The sequence below is a fragment of the Pelophylax lessonae genome (assembly GCF_965119305.1).
Source record: "Pelophylax lessonae genome assembly, chromosome: 3".
Classification (NCBI taxonomy): Eukaryota; Metazoa; Chordata; class Amphibia; order Anura; family Ranidae; genus Pelophylax; species Pelophylax lessonae.
In genome coordinates, this window is record NC_138770.1 from 38,976,495 (window position 1) to 38,989,635 (window position 13,141).

General features: G+C 50.5%; 5 protein-coding genes across 5 annotated transcripts in view; 2 read left to right on the forward strand and 3 right to left on the reverse strand.

Moving 5' to 3' along the window:
• LOC309550737 (uncharacterized protein) overlaps positions 1 to 13,141 on the reverse strand; it is a 578,111-nt gene that overhangs the window by 547,404 nt on the left and 17,566 nt on the right. The window lies entirely within an intron of this gene.
• The window catches only part of LOC309550685 (uncharacterized protein), a 903,485-nt gene that overhangs the window by 420,513 nt on the left and 469,831 nt on the right, over positions 1 to 13,141 (forward strand). The gene's annotated exons all lie outside the window — the stretch shown is intronic.
• LOC309550757 (uncharacterized protein) overlaps positions 1 to 13,141 on the reverse strand; it is a 245,401-nt gene that overhangs the window by 215,154 nt on the left and 17,106 nt on the right. The window lies entirely within an intron of this gene.
• The window catches only part of LOC309550707 (uncharacterized protein), a 233,561-nt gene that overhangs the window by 119,213 nt on the left and 101,207 nt on the right, over positions 1 to 13,141 (forward strand). The window lies entirely within an intron of this gene.
• LOC309550005 (uncharacterized protein) overlaps positions 1 to 13,141 on the reverse strand; it is a gene marked incomplete at its 5' end in the record, with an annotated part of 44,667 nt that overhangs the window by 21,816 nt on the left and 9,710 nt on the right. Inside the window, 3 exons of the mRNA XM_082250479.1 lie at positions 10,751 to 10,917; positions 11,001 to 11,747; positions 12,427 to 12,550. Coding sequence (XP_082106605.1) covers positions 10,751 to 10,917; positions 11,001 to 11,747; positions 12,427 to 12,550 — 1,038 coding nt within the window. The remainder of the gene's footprint in view (positions 1 to 10,750; positions 10,918 to 11,000; positions 11,748 to 12,426; positions 12,551 to 13,141) is intronic.

Here is a 13,141-nt window from a genome sequence, read left to right on the forward strand (position 1 = left end):
GCCTCAGCTACGCCCTGTACACGGCACCGTTCTCGGGCCTCAGCTACGCCCCGTACACGGCACCGTTCTCGGGCCTCAGCTACGCCCCGTACACGGCACCGCTCTCAGGCCTCAGCTACGCCCCTTACACGGCACTGTTCTCGGCCTCAGCTATGCCCCGTACAGGGCACCATTATCGGGCCTCAGCTACGCCCCGTACACGGCACCGTTCTCGGGCCTCAGCTACGCCCCGTACACGGCACCGTTCTCGGGCCTCAGCTACGCCCCGTACACGGCACCGTTCTCGGGCCTCAGCTACGCCCCGTACACGGCACCGTTCTCGGGCCTCAGCTACGCCCCGTACACGGCACCGTTCTCGGGCCTCAGCTACGCCCCGCCCCCATTGAAACTCATAATTGTACCATGAAGACTTTCAGCAGTATTGTTTACAGACTTCTGTCAGCACTTCCACACAACTCAGACACCCTCCACCTATCTGTCCCTTTGAATGAGATCTCCTCACTGTCACCACACTGACACTATGGATGATTTTACACCGCCTCTTATTAGTGAGGGGCGGGGTTATTGATCTATTGACTGATTTCAGGCCTACTCTTATGGTGAGGGGCAGGGTTACCAACTTATTTTTCCCAGCAGATCTTCTGCAGCCTATTAGCACACATTTCTTTGTTTTTATCAGCAGATCTCCTGCAGCCTGTTAACCCCTATTTTTTTCTTTTCTCTGCAGATCTATTATCCACCTCCTCCTTCTCGGTTGCGGTAAGTCTGTGACTGGACACAAAGGCTGCGCAGGACATTATGAGTGAGAACCTGAATTAATCCTCCATAAATTACTCTAAAGTTAAAATCCAGGAAATTGGGGTGAAATTTCAGTCTAACCTGAATCTGAATCTCATCTCTCATTACAAGAGACTGCTAAGGTGAGAAGGTAACACATCTCCAACATGAAGAGAATGTTCCGTCCCTGTAAGTGGGGAAATGTTCTGACCCTGAAGGGGTTAATCTAGGTTTCCACACTATATATGTGTGTATCATCATCTGCTGGAGATAAAAGACGTCACAGTGACTATGGAGGAAGAGGACGGACATGACAGGGGGGGGTTACTGGGTGTAAATAGAAAATAAGATCTTATTACCTCCTCCGCTGCCACTTCCAGTAATGTCTCCTCTCTACTTCTTCTCAACTCACCTCTCACCTGGAACTTACTATTTATACCTGACATCACTTCCTGTCTGTATTCCATAGAGATTTCCTGTCTGAGTAAAAGTGAGATCACCACCATGTGGAGCTCAGAAGAACTGCAGCCCGAGAAACGTCTCATAGTGTCAACACGGTGTTCTAAAATTTTCTCGGACCCGTGAAAAAATCGGACCTCGTCACTTCCGGTGATGGGAGTCTCAAGTCAGTGCGCATGCGCATAAGACATTATCTTGGTTTGGTAAACTTATAACACATAGCGGGCAGCTGAATGAGAGGAGGCGGGGCTGAGGTGGGACGGAAGACACCGCCGCGTCATCTGCAGAGCTGAATAGAGGAGGCGGGACGGAGGTGCGGCCGTGTAATAAATGCAGGACTTTAGCGACTCTTTATGTTTTATTATCTTTACTAATTATCGTATTATTTATCCTTAGGATTTTATTTACATTTACTTTAATTGCTAAAGATAATAAAACATAAAGAGTCGCTAAAGTCCTGCATATATTACACGGCCGCACCTCCGTCCCGCCTCCTCCACCAGCTCTGCATATGTGTCCTCCGTCGCACCTCAGCCACGCCTCCTCTCAATCAGCTGTCCGCTCTCTGTTATAATTTTGCCAAACCTCTAAAAATGTCTTCTGCGCATGCGCACGGACGACTCCCACCCGCTGTTTTGTGATGCTCTATCACCGGAAGTGACGAGGTCCGATTTTTTCACGGGTCCGACAAAATTTTACAACAACGGCCTTGAGCTGTATGTATGTATGTATGCACTACTTATTAACTCTTTCGCTGCTATTAAATTTTCCTCTCCTGCAGGAAGAAGATACAATGTATCATTCTCTTCATTCAGAAGACGAAGTAACCACCAGGGTGGGCTCCCAATGACTGATCACTGTGACAGCCAATCAGAGGCTATCACAGCGATCAGGTGACCCGAAGTCGAGAGCCCCAGGTTTCAATCGTTAGTGAGAGCCCAGTCTCTGTGCTGGTAGCGCGCTGTGTGGCGGGCTCTCAGCACAACACATACAAGTATCTCACAAAAGTAAGTACACCCCTCACATTTTTGTAAATATTTTATTATATCTTTTCATGTGACAACACTGAAGAAATGACACTTTGCTACAATGTAAAGTAGTGAGTGTACAGCTTGTATAACAGTGTAAATTTGCTGTCCCCTCAAAATAACTCAACACACAGCCATTAATGTCTAAACCGCTGGCAAGAAATGTGATTATACCCCTAAGCGAAAATGTCCAAATTGGGCCCAACTAGCCATTTTCCCTCCCCAGTGTCATGTGACTCGTTAGTGTTACAAGGTCTCAGGCAGGGCCGGACTGGGTATGAAAACCAGCCCTGGAAAAATGACATACCAGCCCCATAGCATTGCGTCATTATACCAGCGCAACATCATTTTCAGCGCAACGTCCCTCCCCCTAATACAATGCTTACCCTCCCTCCCCCTAATACAATGCTGACCCCCCTCCCCCTAATACGATGCTGTTTCCCCCCTAGCCCTAATACAATACAGACCCCTCAGTAAGCCCCCCTCCCAGTACAGACCCCCTAGTAAGCCCCCCTCCCAGTACAGACCCCCCAGCAAGCCCCCCTCCCAGTACAGACCCCTCAGCAAGCCCCCCTCCCAGTACAGACCCCCTAGTAAGCCCCCCTCCCAGTACAGACCCCCAAGCAAGCCCCCCCTCCCAGTACAGACCCCTCAGCAAGCCCCCTCCCAGTACAGACCCTCAGCAAGCCCCCTCCCAGTATAGACCCCTCAGCACGCCCCCCTCCCAGTACAGACCCCTCAGTAAGCCCCCCTCCCAGTACAGACCCCTCAGTAAGCCCCCCCTCCCAGTATAGACCCCTCAGCACGCCCCCCTCCCAGTATAGACCCCTCAGCACGCCCCCCTCCCAGTACAGACCCCTCAGTAAGCCCCCCTCCCAGTACAGACCCCTCAGTAAGCTCCCTCCCAGTACAGACCCCTTAGTAAGCCCCCCTCCCAGTACAGACCCCTCAGTAAGCCCCCCCAGTACAGACCCCTTAGTAAGCCCCCCTCCCCAGTACAGACCTCTCAGTAAGCCCCCCTCCCAGTACAGACCCCTTAGTAAGCCGCCCCCTCAGTACAGACCCCTCAGTAAGCCCCCACAGTACAGACCCCTCAGTAAGCCCCCCTCCCAGTACAGACCCCTTAGTAAGCCCCCCTACCAGTACAGATGCCTTAGTAAGCCCCCCAGTACAGACCCCTCAGTAAGCCCCCCTCCCAGTACAGACCCCTTAGTAAGCCCCCTCCCAGTACAGACCCCTTAGTAAGTCCCCCTACCAGTACAGACCCCTCAGTAAGCCCCCCCCAGTACAGTCCCCTTAGTAAGCCCCCTCCCAGTACAGACCCCTTAGTAAGCCCCCCTCCCAGTACAGACCCCTTAGTAAGCCCCCCTCCCAGTACAGACAGACAGTCCCCTTAGTAAGCCCCCCTCCCAGTACAGACCCCTTAGTAAGCCCCCCTCCCAGTACAGACCCCCCAGTAAGCCCCCCAGTACAGACCCCTCAGTAAGCCCCCCTCCCAGTACAGACCCCTTAGTAAGCCCCCCTCCCAGTACAGACCCCTTAGTAAGTCCCCCTACCAGTACAGACCCCTCCAAAGCCCCCCTCCCAGTACAGTCCCCTTAGTAAGCCCCCCTCCCAGTACAGTCCCCTTAGTAAGCCCCCCTCCCAGTACAGACCCCTTAGTAAGCCCCCCTCCCAGTACAGACCCCTTAGTAAGCCCCCCTACCAGTACAGATCCCCCAGTAAGCCCCCCCAGTACAGACCCCTTAGTAAGCCCCCCTACCAGTACAGATCCCCCAGTAAGCCCCCCTCCTACTACAGACCCCTTAGTAAGCCCCTCCCACTACAGACCCCTTAGTAAGCCCCCCTCCCAGTACAGACAGATCCCTCAGTAAGCCCCCTCACCTGCGATCACATCACATGCTGGCGCATGACGTCTTGTCTGTTTCACAGGAGGAGGGACCATCCTTGTTGGCGCCGTGACAGACATTCCTCAGCAGCCGCGCCAGACACAGTCAGTCAGCTCGCGCACCGCACCAACACCGCCCGGCGATCCCCCGCGCAGGGGCAGCCGCCTCGTGACGTCACGCCGCTTACAGCGGCTGACATAGAAGAGACGGAGCCCAGCGGGGGGCGGGGCAGTGCAGGCCTGCCCTGCAGCGGCCAACCATCATCAGCGGCGACCGGCGAGCGGCCCCAATCAATGCAGCGGCCGCCAATGCTTAAAGCGGCGCTGCGGACGGTCTTGTCTCAAAGCGGCCCCAGGGCCGGCGGCCCACCGGGAGATCTCCCGGTATCCCGATAGGCCAGTCCGGCCCTGGTCTCAGGTGTGAATGGGGAGCAGGTGTGTTAAATTTGGTGTTATCGCTCTCACTCTCTCATACTGGTCACTGGAAGTTCAACATGGCACCTCATGGCAAAGAATTCTCTGAAAAAAAAATTTTTTTGCTCTACATAAAGATGGCCTAGGCTATAAGAAGATTGCCAAGACCCTGAAACTGAGCTGTAGCACGGTGGCCAAGACCATACAGCGGTTTAAACAGGACAGGTTCCACTCAGAACAGGCCTCACCATGGTGCACCAGAAAAATAAGTACACGTGCTCAGCGTCATATCCAGAGGTTGTCTTTGGGAAATAGACGTATGAGTGCTGCCAGCATTGCTGCAGAGGTTGAAGGGGGTGGGGGGTCAGCCTGTCTGTGCTCAGACCATACGCCACACACTGCTTTAAATTGGTCTGCATGGCTGTCATCCCAGAAGGAAACCTCTTCTAAAGATGATGAACAAGAAAGCCCGCAAACAGTTTGCTAAAGACAGACTAAGGACATGGATTACATGTCTTGTGGTCTGATGAGAGCAACATAAACTTATTTGGTTCAGATGGTTTCAAGCGTGTGTGGTGGGAACCAGGTGAGGGTTACAAAGACAAGTGTGTCTTCCCTACAGTCAAGCATGGTGGTGGGAGTGTCATGGTCTGGGGCTGCATGAGTGCTGCCGACACAGGGGAGCTACAGTTCATTGAGGGAACCATGAATGACAACATGTACTGTGACATACTGAAGCAGAGCATGATCCCCTCCCTTCAGAGACTGGGCCACAGGGCAGTATTCCAACCTGATAATGACCCTAAACACACCTCCAAGATGACCACTGCCTTGCTAAAGAAGCTGAGGGTAAAGGTGATGGACTGGCCAAGCATGTCTCCAGACCTAAACCCTATTGAGCATCTGTGGGGCATCCTCAAACGGAAGGTGGAGGAGTGCAAGGTCTCTAACATCCACCAGCTCTGTGATGTCGTCATGGAGGAGTGGAAGAGGACCCCAGTGGGACCCTGTGAAGCTCTGGTGAACTCCATGCCCAAGAGGGTTAAGGCAGTGCTGGAAAATAAATATTAAAAATAAAAAAAAATGTAAATATTGACACTTTGGGCCCAATTTGGACATTTTCACTTAGGGGTGTACTCACTTTTGTTGCAAGTGGTTAGACATTTTGAGTTATTTTGAGGGGACAGCAAATTTACACTGTTATACAAGCTGTACACTCACTACTTTACATTGTAGCAAAGTGTAATTTCTTCAGTGTTGTCACATGAAAAGATAGAATAAAATATTTACAAAAATGTGAGGGGTGTACTCACTTTTGTGAGGTACTGTATATGCGGCTCCACAAAAAGCTCACTATGTGTGGTAGGAGGGAAGGGGTTAAACATTTCCTGACATTTAGGGGTCTATTCATAAATAAAATAGAAATTGCAAAGCAATTTGCCTGGCAAAAGTGCATGTGCATTGCTTTTGTGTGAATAGGGGTAATCAATCCGGCTAATTGCTGAGTAGGTTGAATGTTTTCCATGGATTTAAAATGGAAATTGACACATTTAGCCACTAATTCCTATATTACTTAGCGCCATCTAAAGACTAAATGTGGTATTTTTCATTTTCAATCAAATGGTTGGTTTAACCACTTGCCGACCGGCTGCCGCAAATATACCGCGCCTGAGGCAAAGTGGCGCTCTTGTGCAAAACGACGTACAGGTACGTTGTTTCATTCAATAGCCACTAGATGGCTATCGCGCTGTGATTGGCTAGCAGGGATGTCAATCAATGGGTCCTGTGGACCAGATGTCCACCTGCCACCCGTGATCATCCCCGGGAGAGGCAGAACGGCGGTCTGTCTATGTAAACAAGGCAGATCGCTGTTCTGCAAGGGGACAAGATGGAGATCTTGTGTTCCTGCTAAGCAGGAACCTGGATCTCGGTCTTCCCCCAGTTAGTGAACCCCCCCCCCACAGTTAGTAAGCACCCCGTAGGGACACATTTAACCCTTTGATCACCCCTGATGCTAACCTCTTCCCTGCCAGTGTCATTAGTACAGTGACAGTGCATTATTTTAGCACTGATCACTGTATTAGTGTCACTGGTTCCCATAGAGTGTCAAAAGTGTCAGTAAGATGTCCGATCTGTCTGCCCCAATGTCGCAGTCCTGCTAAAAATCGCTGATCGCCACCATTACTAGTAATAAATAAATAAATAAAAATTCCATAAAAATCTCCCCTAGTTTGTAGGCGTTATAATGTTTACGCAAACCAATCAATATACGCTTATTAGGAATTTTTTTTTACCAAAAATATGTAGCAGAATACAAATTGCCCTAAATTGATGAAAACATTTTTTTTTTTATTGTGAATGTTATATAGCAGAAAGTAAAAAATATTGTTTTTTTTCCAAAATTGTCACGCTTTTTTTGTTTATAACACAAAAAATAAAAAAAAATCAAACAGGTGATCAAATACCACCAAAAAAAGCTCTATTTTGGGGAAAAAAGGACATCAATTTTATTTGGGTGCGGCATCGCACGACCGTGCAATTGTCAGTTAAAGTAACGCAGTGCCATATTGCAAAAAATGTCCTGGTCATTAAAGTGGAGTTCCGGCCACAAAAAAATATTTTCAATGAAAATACCGCCGGGACAGTCAGGGCTAGTACATTCCACAATGGCTAGCCTCTGTACTGTCCCGGGTCGCACTTACCTGCAAGAAGAAATACTCACTTTTAAAATTTTTTCTCCAGTGCTGCCATCTCGGATGTGGGCAGCTGAAGCCAGCGCGATCCTCTTCTGCGTTCTCTTCCGTGTCCTCTTCTCCCAGAATGCGCCCGCACCGGCCCCTCTCGTCACTTCCGGTGCGCCGCCGCATTCCTCCACAGCTTCTGGGCATGCCCAGAAGCTGTTTAGCAGGGAATGCGGCGTCGTACCGGAAGTGACGAGCGGGGCCGGTGCCGTTGCATTGATTCCTGGGAGCGATGACGTTTTGGCTGTTTTTCACCATGATATTCTATGATGGTCAGCGCCATCTAGTGACCATAATGCAGTATTTTTCCTGAAATACCTCAATCAGAACTATAGTGAAATACCCCATTGTGGCCATCAGATGGAGCTGACGACTATTGGAAATCGGCGTATTCAAACTACAATGAATATTTGTCACGGCTGGGCAAACGCTGGTCACAATCATTCAACTATTATTATTGTTTTTTTTTTTTTACCTCTAAGTGTTTGTGACAAAAAAAAATGGTAATGACCCGTTGATGTACAAAAAAAAGTGAACAAAAGAAAACAAGTAAAAAACAAAAAAACGAGGGCGCTACAAGTAATCCTGGGTTGGAGATGGAGGGTTTGGCCACCACCAGAGGGCTGCTCCTTAGGCGTGCTTTACATTTAAGTTGCACTAGCAACAGGTATACAGGTAAATATGAGGGATGATATTAATAATGGAACTATGGACGAGGCAGAATCCCTATGGGTAGAACTTCAAAGGGAAGGCACTGTGGGGAAAGTAATATTGGGCGTATGCTATAGGCCCCCCAACCTGAGGGAGGAGGGGGAGGCGGACCTCCTTTTACAAATAGGATTGGCAGCAAGGATGGGAAATGTCATTATAATGGGGGACTTTAATTATCCAGATATAGACTGGGCAGAAGGAACCGCGCATTCATCTAAGGCTCGGCAGTTCCTAAATGTTTTGCAGGACAATTTCATGGGTCAGACGGTGAACGCACCGACAAGAAACAATGTGGTTCTTGACCTACTGATTACCAACAATACAGACCTGCTCACGGATATAGAAATACGGGGCAACTTAGGAAACAGTGACCATAGGTCAATTCGTTTCAGTATTAATTATAGTAATAGGAAGCACAAGGGCAATATAAGGACACTGAATTTCAAAAGAGCCAATTTCCCAAAACTGCGCTCTCTGCTGGAAAATATCAAATGGGATAGAACCCTGGGAACAAAGAACACGGAGGAAAAATGGGAGTGCTTCAAAAGCATACTTAACAAAGGGATTGATCAGTGCATTCCAAAGGGAAATAAATTTAAAAGAGCAAAACTAAACCCTGGGTGGCTAAACTCCAACATAAAAATGCATATTAATGCTAAAGGAAAGGCCTTCAAAAAATACATGACTGTGGTATTGCCGACGCTGCGGCTGCTCCTTGCCCCATACAACCCAAACCTACCAACAGACTCCCCTTTTACTTGTCTAAAGAAAGAAGGACACTACAATCATTTGTTTGGGTTTAAAAGGCCATAGCAGCCAACTTTATTAGAACTAACTAGTAAAACACTAGCTAGCAAAGAATTACCATTATTCAACAAAAACAATCCAATACCAAAATTTAAAAGCGAATGACCATTTAGGATCTTGGAAGGCAACTTGACTTCCCCCCTGGCTGTATCCCTGACCCCAATAGACCTCCAGGCCCTCAGCCGCCACTGCACCAGCTCAAGGACTATGAACCATTGGGATCCCTTGATACCGCCTACTGACGTTGCCAGGGGTAGGTCCACCCATACCTAAGATGGGCCCTACCCCTCCATATTCCCTTTCCAAGTAGTCACAGCCCTCCAAGACCCTAAAACCCCAGCCACAGCACACGGACATGACCCCTTATGGCCGTGTAGCCCTCCAAACCCACAGCGCCCTCTGAATACCTTCCTGCAGACCTAAAGTCCACAGGTCGATGCCCACCGTGTTCAAATGAACCCCGTCACCTCTAAGATAAAGGGCCGGGTCCTGCTCCAGCTCAAGATGCCGGACTGCCAGACCCCCGTTACGCACAACAAACTTGGCCACCGCCTTATTCACCTTAATCCTGGCTTTGTTCAGGCTAGTCACCGAACGAGCCAGGCGCCAAGAAGTGCGGGCGACAATGTCCGACCACACCACCACAGTCCGCGGAAAAAGCGTCCGCAGCCTCAGGAAGTCCAGTTTGACATCCCTAATCAGCTCCCTGGAGGAACGGAGGCCCAGATCATTGCCGCCCGCATGCAACAAAAGTATGTCGGGCGGCCGCTCAAGACGGGTGCAACGATGGACTTCAGGGAGGACACGGGACCACAGCATGCCTGAGACCCCAATCCATCTAACCTTTACCTCCTCCCTGCTGAAACCCAATTGGCGCCCCTCTGGCCTAACCGCTGCCCTCCGAGCACCCCAGACCACATAAGAATGTCCTAATATCCAGACCAAGACTTCCGTGGCTCCTGTAAAACATAAGGAGGGGTACATACCAACATACGTCCTGAGTACACACACAAAAACCCACAGAGAAAAACAAAGAAAAACACCAGCATACACGTAACGAACATTCACTAAATGACCTCCCCTGGGCCCCGACCAGAACAGAACAGATCCCCTCTGCCGCATCACAACAGATGCGGACGGACATACGAGCGAAATCGCCTGGACTCCCAACGCCCAATTTTCCGAAGGGCCTGATCCCCAAGGCCCCACCGAGCCGCTTCCGTGGCGGCTCCAATGCGGAAAGAGTGAGAGGAGAAATCCGTCCCCTGAAAACCGGCTGCCCCCAAGCACTTCCGGAGGACAGCCGTAAATTGAAAACGTGAGAGGGCCGTGCCATCAGCCCGTAAAAACAGAGGACCCTGTTGAGCGGAGCGCACCTGTAACCAATGCCGCACCGCAGCCACGGGGCAAAGAGAGGACCCAGGAACCACCCCTAACTCAACACAAGCCCCTCGGCCCAGCTGGTCCGTTTTTGACCTTTTTATCCGGATTAGAAGCTTGTCCAGATGCAAGCAAACATCCCCCAACTGCAATCCCCCATTCCCCCGCCTGGAAATACTCACCAATTCGCTAATCCGAAAAGCTCCAAAGAACGCCAAGATAAACGCCGTCCTGAAGAGTTCCACCTCCTGGTCCGCAGAACACACTCCCGGCAAGCAGTCCACCAACCGGGACAACACATCAAAGGAAATCGGGCGCCTGGAATCAATCGAACGAGTACCCCTCGCATAACCCTTCAAGGCCTTTTGAACAAGGAAATGTTTGGTTACATCAGCAACCCCCCACAACTGAAAGTAGAAGGCTAAGGCCGCCATTTTGCGGCGTAACGTAGAAATAGACACACGCTGTTCAAAATTCAGGCTCACAAAATATAAGAGCAGGAACAACCGTTCCCGATCACCAGAAAGACCCCCCACCTCACTCACCATCTGATGCCACGTCGCCCACACCCGTTCGTAGGCCGTCCAAGTGGAAGGACAAACCGACGCCCGAACCAATTCCATTACTGCGGCGAGACGATGTTCCACAGCTCCCCGGGACACATCAGGCCTTGCTGATCCGCATCCGGTGCCAACCTCCGAAACCTGTCCCACTGGAAGCGAGAAAGAGCATCAGCCACCGAATTGTCAACACCCGGAACATGCACAGCATAGAAAAAAGAATTCAGGAGCAAACATTTGAGCACCAGGTGGCGAAGCAACCTAATAACCGGTGGAGAAGAAGCAGTAATGCTGTTGATGGACTGAACTACCCCCAGGTTATCGCAATGAAAACGGACCCTCTTATTTGTGAAATCCTGACCCCATAACTCCACGGCCAACACAATGGGAAATAATTCCAACAGAACCAAGTTACGAATGAAGCCAGAATTCCGCCAGGAGGCCGGCCATTCCCCCGCACACCATTGCCCCTGGAAATAGGCCGCAAAACCCCCCGAGCCTGCCGCGTCAGTAAACAGCTCCAGGTCAAAGTTCGACACCGGAGGTTCCAACCAAACCGAACGGCCGTTAAAGGAGCTCAAGAACAAATCCCAAACCCGCAAGTCATCCCGATGCTCTTTAGATAGGCGAATGTAATGATGCGGCGCCCTGACTCCCGCCGTGGCAGCCGCCAACCTCCTGCAAAACACCCGCCCCATGGGCATGATGCGGCAGGCAAAATTCAATTTTCCCAGCAGAGACTGCAGGGCACGCAGCTGAATTTTTCGCGTGTCCAAGGACCCTGCAATAACTCTGCGTATATCCATTAGCTTGTCAACCGGAAGCCTGCATTCCATTGCCATCGTATCAATGACAATGCCCAGAAATCGCAGTTCCGTGCACGGCCCCTCAGTCTTGTCAGGGGCTAATGGGACTCCAAAATAATCAAACAGCTGTTGGACCGTAGCCAAGAGCGTCGCACACATCACCTCCCCCGGAGGACCTATCACCAGAAAATCGTCTAAATAATGAATTATGGAAGACAACCCAGAAACATCCCTAACAACCCATTCCAAAAAAGAACTGAATGTTTCAAACAGCGAACAAGAAATGGCGCAGCCCATAGGCAAACATTGGTCAACGAAAATTCCACCCTGCCATTCACAACCCAAAAGATGCAGGCTGTCCGCGTGCACCGGCAACAACCTAAACGCAGCTTCAATGTCAGTTTTCGCCATAAGGGCCCCCCGCCCAAAACGACGCACCCAGGCCACCGCTTTATCGAACGAAACGTATGAAACCGAGCATAAGTCGTCCGCTATAGCGTCATTCACCGAACCCCCCGGGGGGTAAGACAGGTGGTGAATGAGTCGAAACTTATTAGGTTCCTTTTTTGGAACCACACCCAGAGGAGAGAGTACCAGATTCGGCAAAGGCGGAGATGAGAAAGGGCCCGCCATTCTGCCCAACCTCACTTCCTTCAGGAGCTTCGCCGAGACCACCGATGAATGCGCCCTAGCGGAACTCAAATTGCCCCCGGGAGGAGGAACCACCGACAAAGAACAAGGAATGCGAAAGCCTTGCGAAAACCCCCCCAGCAAAAGAGCGGCAGCTTCCCGATCAGGGTACCTACTTAGGAACCTGGCCAACCTTTCCACTTTCACCGGCGTCCGCCCTCTTACCAGCGTCGGCATGTTTTGCTCCCCCATGCTTAAAGCATCGTGCCGACGAGTGATTTCCGCCGCAGTTGGAACACTCGTGCTTGAAGCGACAGGAGGTTCCAAACTTGCAAGTGGCCTCGTTAAACTGCCAACATAAGCCTTTACGTTTTGCGGCCGGAGAAGGCGAGGAAGACGCCCCCCCGACCCCACCCTGAAAGGGGTGACCGGTAGATCTAGCCTGGGTCATGAGGCGCATCCAAAGACTGATGTCCTTATGATCCCAGCGCAAAGATGGTCTGACGGCCTTGCGTTGACGAAAATGTTCGTCGTATCGCAACCAGGCCGTACCACCATAGACCCGATAAGCTTCCCCAATGGAATCCAAATAACAAAATAGGGGGGAACACTGATCAGAATGTTTTTCCCCTATTACACTGGCCAGAATTGTGAAAGCCTGCAACCAGTTGGTAAATGACCGCGGAATCAAACGAACGCTTTTCTTCCTCCTCCTTTTTAGATTCATCAGGCTTGACCCTGTCCAAGTTGAATTTTTCCAACGGTAGCAGAGAAAAAATCTCAACATACTCACCCCGCCAAATTTTTTCCCTCACTTCCGTTTTCAAATGAGCACCCAGAGGTCCCTCGAAGCAGACATAAACTTCGCACTTCGCAGAATCCGCCATGCGCACAATCTCCTTGCCCCCATCTGCTGAACCCGACCCTTTTGTCACCGGCG